Below are 10,632 nucleotides of genomic sequence, written 5' to 3'. Positions count from 1 at the left end.
TCATCAGCTGTTACTGTGTTCATCGAGGAACTGGGAGAGAAGTAAGACACATGTGATGTCTCTGCTCTGATGTCTCTGCTCTATGTTGTCTGTATGATGTCTCTGCTCTGATGTCTCTGTGATGTCTCTGCTTTATGATTTCTCTGTGATGTCTCTGCTCTATGATGTCTCTGTGATGTCTCTGCTCTATGATGTCTATGTGATGTCTCTGTGATGTCTCTGCTCTGATGTCTCTGTCCAGACATCTGGTTCCTCTGACTGATCTAAAACCAGTCAATCCAGTTCCTGCCTGGAACGTTTCAGCTCCATCCAGAAAAGGAGATCTAGGTAAGTTTGCTGCACTGTACGTTGTCTCTGTCTCTCAGACTAGTTCACGTTGTCTCTGTCTCTCAGACTAGTTCACGTTGTCTCTGTCTCTCAGGCTAGTTCACGTTGTCTCTGTCTCTCAGACTAGTTCACGTTGTCTCTGTCTCTCAGGCTAGTTCACGTTGTCTCTGTCTCCCTCAGATTCAGACTGCCGTGGTCAGCGTCATCATCGCCATCGTTACTTCAGGAAGTCTCGGGGTAACAGTGGGCTGAAGGGGGCAGAGCTTCTGATGCCTCCACCCTCTTCATTTGGAGGCCCCGCCCCCTCCAGCCTGCCCCCTCGTTTTCAGCCAGCGGGTCATCCCCGCCCCCCTCCTCCTCCATCACCTGGAACCATGACCTATGACCCTTACGGCCCCCCTCACCACCATGTCCCCGCCCCCAGAGCTCCTCGCTACGGAACGACCAGGTGTGACCACATGTGTCACCTGATCAGGTCATGTGACTGACGACTGTTTACAGTGAAACTAAGGATCTTCCCTCTGTGTGTGTGTGTGTGTGTGTGTGTGTGTGTGTGTGTGTGTGTGTGTGTGTTGGGATTGTGGTCAGAAGTTCCACACGTTTCCTGAACCGTCACCTGATTGGTCCTCAGCTGACCTACTACCATCCTGGAAGACGCTATTACCATGACTACGATAACTACGCCTTCAGGTCCCGGTAAACCACCACTCTATGACATCATCATGCTTTAATGATGACATCATCATGCTTTAACTATGACATCATCATGCGTTAATTATGACATCTTAATACTTTAACTATGACATGTGTTAACTATGACATCATCATGCGTTAACGATGACATCATGCGTTAACGATGACATCATGCGTTAACTATGACATGATCATGCGTTAACTATGACATCATCATGCGTTAATAATGACATCATGTGTTAACTATGACATGATCAGGATCATGCGTTAATTATGACATGCATTAACTATGACATGTGTTAACTATGACATGATCATGTGTTAACTATGACATGATCATGCGTTAACTATGACATCATCATGCGTTAATAATGACATCATGTGTTAACTATGACATGATCATGATCATGCGTTAATTATGACATGTGTTAACTATGACATCATGCGTTAACTATGACATCATGTGTTAACTATGACATAATAATCATGCGGGTTAACTATCATAGTATGACCACTGGGGGCAGCAGACTCAGGTCAGCTGATTATTGTTGCACACATGGTAACCGTGGCAACATAGTTGCGAAATCTCATAGATGACATTGTATTGATGCAGCTCAGTCTGAATATGGCGTCCCCTGTGGTGATGTTGGTTGTGTGGTTTGTTCAGACGGAGCCGCCGTCAGCTCGTCGCCGCACTCAACAAAGAGTGTCAGTTTGGTTTCCCTGCAGAGACGGGGGAGGAGCCAGCAGATCTAGATGCTGCCATTGCTTATTATCAGCTGGACGACGCCAGCGACGGCGTTTTCCCACCGCTGCCGGTGGGAGAGCATTTGTTTACCTCATGTTTATGCGATATTTACGTCATGATCAAGCAGAGTTTTTACAATTATTGATGAGCATAATAGTGAAATGAATACGAACTCAGACAGACTCCTTTCACAGGGCTCGGCTATTCCTCCACCCCCAAACATAGGAGCCCCTCCCCCAGGCTCCTCCTATCGAGTTCAGAGAAGCACTGGGCCCCTCCCCTCCACTGCTCTGCCTGGAAATTCCCCCGTGTGTTCGTCAGAGGAAGAGCAAGAGGAAACGAGCACCGTGGAGGAGCATGGTGAGTTTCCGAGTTAACTACGCGTGTATAGATTTAATCACACGTTTACAGAGTTAACCACACGTTTACAGAGTCAACCAGACGTTTACAGAGTTAACCACACATTTAACCACGCGTTTACAGAGTCAACCACACGTGTACAGAGTCATCCACACGTTTACAGAGTTAACCACACGTTTACAGAGTCAACCAGACGTTTACAGAGTTAACCACACATTTAACCACGCGTTTACAGAGTCAACCACACGTGTACAGAGTCATCCACATGTTTACGGAGTCAACCACGCGTTTACGGAGTTAACCACGTGTTTACAGATTTAACCACACATTTACAGAGTTAACCACACATTTACAGAGTTAACCACGCGTTTACAGAGTTAACCACACGTTTACAGAGTTAACCACACATTTACAGATTTAACCACGCGTTTACAGAGTTAACCACATATTTACAGATTTAACCACGCATTTACACAGTTAACCACGCATTTACAGTTAACTACGCGTTTACAGTTAACCACACATTTACAGAGTTAACTACGCGTTTACAGAGTTAACTACGCGTTTACAGAGTTAACCACACGTTTACAGAGTTAACCACACGTTTACAGAGTTAACCACGCGTTTACAGATTTGACCACATATTTACAGATTTAACCATGCATTTACAGAGTTAACTACGCGTTTACAGAGTCAACCACACGTTTACGGAGTTAACCACGCGTTTACAGATTTAACCACACATTTACAGAGTTAACCACGCGTTTACAGAGTTAACCACACGTTTACAGAGTTAACCACACATTTACAGATTTAACCACGCGTTTACAGAGTTAACCACATATTTACAGATTTAACCACACATTTACAGAGTTAACCACGCGTTTACAGAGTTAACCACACGTTTACAGAGTTAACCACACATTTACAGATTTAACCACGCGTTTACAGAGTTAACCACATATTTACAGATTTAACCACGCATTTACACAGTTAACCACACATTTACAGAGTTAACTACGCGTATACAGAGTTAACCACACGTTTACAGAGTTAACCACACGTTTACAGAGTTAACCATGCGTTTACAGATTTGACCACATATTTACAGATTTAACCATGCATTTACAGTTAACCACGCATTTACAGAGTTAACTACGCGTTTACAGAGTTAACCACACATTTACAGAGTTAACTACGCGTTTACAGAGTTAACCACACATTTACAGAGTTAACTACGCGTTTACAGAGTTAACTACGCGTTTACAGAGTTAACCACACATTTACAGAGTTAACCACGCATTTACAGAGTTAAACACACATTTACAGATTCAACCACGCATTGTTGTAGTAGCTACAGAACAGGATCATTAAACCTCATAAATCAACAACACATGTTCTGGTCTTTGGATCAGATCTTTGATCCGTGTCAGTTCAAAAGCAGTTTGTCTGATTTGTCTGACTCATGCGATGAGACAACGTTAACAGCTTTCACTGTTTCACCTCCACATTAAAAGCATTTCACTGGTGAAAGACAGCCGGACCTTTATTCTGAAAGAGTCACAGGAAACCAGTGTTTTTCAAACATGACAGGAATGAGATGGAGAACATTGTAACAATCAATATCAGTAAACAAAGATGGCCGACATGAAAATAAAACATCTGTGTGTGTGTGTGTGTCAGCTGATTTCTCTGAGGACTTCATCTTCAGTTCTCAGACTGACAGCTTCCAGACTTCAGGTGTTTACACTGCTGACCCCAACAACCAGGTAATACACCTGTCCAGCAGGCTCAGAGGTCACTGTGTTCTTAAGGTTGCCCTGTCATCATCACCATCATATTCTTCTTCACCATCATCATCATCATCATCATTTCATGATTTGATGAATCAGCACATTGTTCACCTCTTCTTTGATCAATGTTTTTTTCTGATTGAAAGAATGAACAGGAAGAAGAAACGAGTGAATCTCCACAGAGACAAGACATGAACTACAACTACACACAACAGGTACACACAGACAGGAACTACAACTACACACAACAGGTACCCACACAGACATGAACTACAACTACAAACAACAGGTACACGTACACACACACACAGAGAAATGAACTACAACTACACACAACAGGTACACACACACAGATATGAACTACAACTACACACAACAGGTACACACACAGACATGAAGTACAGCTACACACATCAGGAACACACACACAGACATGAACTACAACTACACACAACAGATACACACACAGACATAAACTACAGCTACACTTAACAGGTACACACACACCAACAGACATGAACTACAACTACAGACAACAAGTATACACACACACACAGACATGAACTACAACTACACACAACAGGTACACACAGACAGGAACTATAACTACACACAGGTACACACACACAGACATGAACTACAACTACACACAACAGGTACACACACAGACATAAACTACAGGTACACACACACACCAACAGACATGAACTACAACTACACACAACAGGTACACACACACAGACAGACATGAACTACAACTACACACAACAGGTACACACACAGACATGAACTACAACTACAAACAACAGGTACACACACACACAGAAATGAACTACAACTACACACAAGTATACACACAGACATGAACTACAACTACACACAACAGGTACACACACACAGACAGACAGACATGAACTACAACTACACACAACAGGTACACACACACAGACATGAACTACAACTACACACAACAGGCACACACACACAGACATGAACTACAACTACAAACAACAGGTACACACACACAGACATGAACTACAACTACACACAACAGGTACACACACACAGACAGACATGAACTACAACTACACACAACAGGTACACACACACAGACAGACATGAACTACAACTACACACAACAGGTACACACACAGATATGAACTACAACTACACACAACAGGTACACACACACACACGCACAGAAATGAACTACAACTACACACAAGTATACACACGCAGACATGAACTACAACTACACACAACAGGTACACACACAGACATGAACTACAACTACAAACAACAGGTACACGCACACACAACAGGTACACACACAGACATGAACTACAACTACACACAACAGGTACACACACACAGACATGAACTACAACTACACACAACAGGTACACACACAGACATGAACTACAGCTACACACAACAGGTACAGACATGAACTACAACTACACACAACAGGTACACACACACAGACATGAACTACAACTACACACACATAGAGACATGAACTACAACTACACACAACAGGTACACACATACATGAACTACAGCTACACACAACAGGTACAGACATGAACTACAACTACACACAACAGGTTCACACGCACAGACATGAACTACAACTACACACAACAGGTACACACACACAGACATGAACTACAACTACACACAACAGGTACACACACACAGACATGAACTACAACTACACACACAGACATAAACTACAGCTACACTTAACAGGTACACACACACACCGACAGACATGAACTACAACTACAGACAACAAGTATACACACACACAGACATGAACTACAACTACACACACACAGACAGACATGAACTACAACTACACACAACAGGTACACACACAGACATGAACTACAACGACACAACAGGTACACACACACAGACATGAACTACAACTACACACAACAGGTACAGACATGAACAACAACTACACACAACAGGCACACACACACACAGACATGAACTACAACTACACACACAGAGACATGAACTACAACTACACACAACAGGTACACACAAACAGACATGAACTGCAACTACACACAACAGGTACACACAGACATGAACTACAGCTACACACAACAGGTACAGACATGAACTACAGGTACACGCACAAAGACGGACATGAACTACAACTACAGACAACAGGTACACACACACACAGACATGAACTACAACTACACACAACAGGTACACACAGACATGAACTACAACTACACACAACAGGTACAGACATGAACTACAACTACACACAACAGGTACACACACACACAGACATGAACTACAACTACACACAACAGGTACACACAGACATAAACTACAACTACACACAACAGGTACACACACAGACATGAACTACAACTACACACAACAGGTACACACACAGACATGAACTACAACTACACACAACAGGTACACACACAGACATGAACTACAACTACACACAACAGGTGTACACACAGACATGAACTACAACTACACACAACAGGTACAGACATGAACTACAACTACACACAACAGGTACACACACAGACATGAACTACAGCTACACACAACAGGTACACACACACAAACATGAACTACAACTACACACAACATGTACACACACAGACATGATTTACAACTACACACAAGTGTTAATTTCCCCGAGGGAACCTCCCAAAGGGATCAATAAAGTCGTCTGTCTGTATACACACACATAGACAGACATGAACTACAACTACACACAACAGGTACACACACTCAGACATGAACTACAACAACACACAACAGGCACACACAGACATGAACTACAACTACACACAACAGGTACACACACACAGACACGAACTACAACTACACACAACAGATACAAACACACACAGACATGAACTACAACTACACACAACAGATACACACACATACATGAACTACAACTACACACAACAGATACATACATGAACTACAACTACACACAACAGGTACACAGACATGAACTACAACTACACACAACAGATACACACACAGACATTAACTACAACTACACACAACATGTACATACATAGACATGAACTACAGCTACACACAACAGGTACACACACACATACATGAACTACAACTACACACAACAGGTAAACACACACAGACATGAACTACAACTACAGACAACAAGTATACACACAACAGGTACACACATGAACTACAACTACACACATGTACACACACATGAACTACAACTACACACAACAGGTACACACACGTGAACTACAACTACACACAACAGGTACACACACATACATGAACTACAACTACACAACATTTACACACAGACATGAACTACAACTACACACAACAAGTATATACACACACAGACATGAACTACACACAACAGGTACACACACAGACATGAACTTCAACTACAGACAACAAGTACACACACACACAGACATGAACTACACCTACGCACAACAGCTACACACACACAAACTTCAACTACACACAGCAGGTATACACACAGACATGAACTACAACTACACACAACAGGTGTACACACATACACCCAGACATGAACTACACACACACAACAGGTACATGCACAGACATGAACTACAACTACACAACATTTACACACAGACATGAACTACAACTACACACAACAAGTATATACACACACAGACATGAACTACACACAACAGGTACACACACAGACATGAACTTCAACTACAGACAACAAGTACACACACACACAGACATGAACTACACCTACGCACAACAGCTACACACACACAAACTTCAACTACACACAGCAGGTATACACACAGACATGAACTACAACTACACACAACAGGTACACACACAAACTACAACTACACACAGCAGGTAGACACACACAGACATGAACTACAACTACACACAACAGGTGTACACACATACACCCAGACATGAACTACACACACACACAACAGGTACATGCACAGACATGAACTACAACTACACACAACAGGTACACACACACACACACACACACACACGAACTACAGCTACACACACAGAGACATGAACCACAACTATGCTTCATATCCAGATCAATCACACATCTGTTTGAAACGATTTTATTTATGAAAATAAATCATGCACCATCGCCACTTACTGTACATATCATCCTGATATAAGTTAGATGCAGGTACTCACTCATGTTTCTACACCACTTCATGTAACAACTACATTTACTAATATTTATGTATCACAAACGTGTGTATGTCTGTGTGTGTTTCAGGTTGTGAAACCATTAGCCATCATAGATTCTTCACCCTCATCTTCATCATCTTCACCATCATCTCCATCGTCCCATGTTCCTGCAGCTGTTCACCTGTCAACAACTGCACATACACAGACACACTCTGCAGGTACACACACACATTCTGCACTACACACGTTCTGCAGGTAGACACACATACACACTACAGGTACACACACACTCTCTGCAGGTACACATACACACTCTGCGGGTACACACATACACGCTTCAGTACAGGTACACACACATACACACTGCAGGTACACACACACACACACTGTAGGTAGACACACATACACACTACAGGTACACACACTCTCTGCAGGTACACACACACTCTGCAGGTACACACATACACTCTACAGTACAGGTACACAAACACTCTCTGCAGGTACACACTCATACACACTGCAGGTACACACACACACTCTCTCTGCAGGTACACACACATACACACTGCAGGTACACACACACACTCTCTGCAGGTATACACACATCGGGTTCGGACTTAAAGACCCGCAGTCTCGGTTATAGTTTTCAGGCCTGTTGAGAACTCTAGTGTGTGTGTGTGTGTGTGTCCTGTCCTGTTCAGTTGCCATGGCGATTCCTGCTGCCTCTCCCTGGTTGGCAAATGAGCTGGGTGAGCCTCTCTGCACTGTTGTGACTCCACCTCCTTACTCCTACGACCCTAATGGCAGTGACTTACCAAGAGGTCAGAGGTCTCTAAGTTCTAAATGTACAGTTAGACGCTCACTGTGACATCACTAATGTGTGTGTGTGTGTGTGTGTGTGTGTGTGAGAGCAGACTGCAGAGTTCTACAGTATTACTTCAATTTAGGAGTCCAGGTAACACACACACTCTACACATACACACCCACTCAGCAGGAGTTGCAGTTGACTCCGCCCCCTCTACAGTGGTACCATCAGAGCTGTTGGCAGCAGCAGCAGGCATTTCCACCCTCGCCTGACTCCTCCTACTCCTACCATCACTACTCCCCCTACCTGAGCCAGGACACACTGCACGGTAACCTCCCTGCTCCTGTCTCCACCCTGCTCCTCTGACTCCTCTCTGCACCTCTGACTCCCCCCTCTTCTGTCCACAGGGCCTACCTCATTGTATCCTGAGACCGGTCGCAGCTCCCAACAGCCCTCCTCCTCTTACCCAGAATCCTCTAGGGCTGGAGAGGGACAGACAGACGGACACTGCAGCGGTCAGTGATGATATCACAGCTGCTTCGACGTGATCTTGATGTTCACTGCCTGATTTGCTCTGTCTCCTCCCCCTCCACAGGCTCTGCCCCATCCATAGATGGCCCCACCCCTTCCGCTCCTCCCAGCTCCACCCCCTCTGCAGCTCTCCTGTACCCGGAGCAGACGACCCTTCCTCCTCCCCCGATGCTGCACCTGCCTTACGATGCTCCACCCATAACCACTTACCTGCCCTCTGCTCCACACCCTGCCCACCTCCCCCACCACTCCTACCACTGCCTCCCCCCCTCCACCCACTGGGGGACACCCCAGACTGGAGGCCACACCCCACGTGTTTACTGCCCCGCCCCCAACCCTGCTCACATGGTCACTTACATCACAGCCCCGCCCCCACACCACTCAGCCACTCATTACATACCCCCCACGATCTAAGACACACCCCCTTAAAAACTCAGCTCACAGTTAGCATGTAGCTAATGCTAGCAGAAGTTTAAAGTGTTACCACATTAGAGGGGGCGGGACTTGTCCCTGTTTATGTTAATGAAGGACATATTTATGTTGATGTTAAATGTTCAGGTGTTTGTTTGTGGGAAAATAAAGTTTGTGTTTCACCTGCAAATGTGTCTCAGCTGTAGCTCCTCCCACTACACACACACAGCTTCTTCAAAAGTCCCCTGTCTCACACCTGTCTCATTCCTCTGGACAGACTCAGTGTCTGAAGGTTCCTTCCTTTTTTTCTCCTCCAGACTGGAACACATTGGAGAACAGAGACTTAAAAGCGACATAGAATGCTTGTATCACACATATATGTTAGTTATGGAGGTCTACTTACATATATTAACTTGTTTTCATGGTCACGTATATGTTAGTTATGGAGGTCTACTTACATATATTAACTTGTTTTCATGGTCACGTATATGTTAGTTATGGAGGTCTACTTACATATATTAACTTGTTTTCATGGTCACGTATATGTTAGTTATGGAGGTCTACTTACATATATTAACTTGTTTTCATGGTCACATATATATGTTAGTTATGGAGGTCTACTTACATATATTAACTTGTTTTCATGGTCACATATATATGTTAGTTATGGAGGTCTACTTACATATATTAACTTGTTTTCATGGTCACATATATGTTAGTTATGGAGGTCTACTTACATATATTAACTTGTTTTCATG

General features: G+C 43.8%; 1 protein-coding gene across 3 annotated transcripts in view; it reads left to right on the top strand.

Annotated features, from left to right (window-relative positions):
- The window catches only part of alg13 (ALG13 UDP-N-acetylglucosaminyltransferase subunit), a 14,851-nt gene extending 4,787 nt beyond the window's left edge, over positions 1 to 10,064 (top strand). Inside the window, exons 11-24 of one of the 3 annotated variants that reach the window (XM_058639783.1) lie at positions 1 to 41; positions 242 to 327; positions 508 to 775; positions 916 to 1,023; positions 1,688 to 1,838; positions 1,963 to 2,128; positions 3,812 to 3,897; positions 4,068 to 4,136; positions 8,216 to 8,345; positions 8,829 to 8,948; positions 9,042 to 9,082; positions 9,152 to 9,260; positions 9,340 to 9,447; positions 9,528 to 10,064. The exon at positions 1 to 41 is cut by the window's left edge and continues 60 nt beyond it. In XM_058639783.1, the coding sequence (XP_058495766.1) occupies positions 1 to 41; positions 242 to 327; positions 508 to 775; positions 916 to 1,023; positions 1,688 to 1,838; positions 1,963 to 2,128; positions 3,812 to 3,897; positions 4,068 to 4,136; positions 8,216 to 8,345; positions 8,829 to 8,948; positions 9,042 to 9,082; positions 9,152 to 9,260; positions 9,340 to 9,447; positions 9,528 to 9,877 (1,833 nt within the window). In that variant the 3' untranslated portion in view covers positions 9,878 to 10,064. Of the gene's footprint in view, positions 42 to 241; positions 328 to 507; positions 776 to 915; positions 1,024 to 1,687; positions 1,839 to 1,962; positions 2,129 to 3,811; positions 3,898 to 4,067; positions 4,137 to 8,215; positions 8,346 to 8,828; positions 8,949 to 9,041; positions 9,261 to 9,339; positions 9,448 to 9,527 lie in introns of all 3 variants that reach the window. The other 2 variants (XM_058639782.1, XM_058639781.1) reach the window with 2 other exon arrangements.
- Positions 10,065 to 10,632: the final 568 nt, after the last annotated feature.

This window comes from Solea solea, chromosome 10 (genome assembly GCF_958295425.1).
Source record: "Solea solea chromosome 10, fSolSol10.1, whole genome shotgun sequence".
NCBI classification, from domain to species: domain Eukaryota; kingdom Metazoa; phylum Chordata; class Actinopteri; order Pleuronectiformes; family Soleidae; genus Solea; species Solea solea.
Note: the sequence above shows the minus strand (reverse complement) of the source record. Positions and strands in the feature narration are given on the sequence as shown.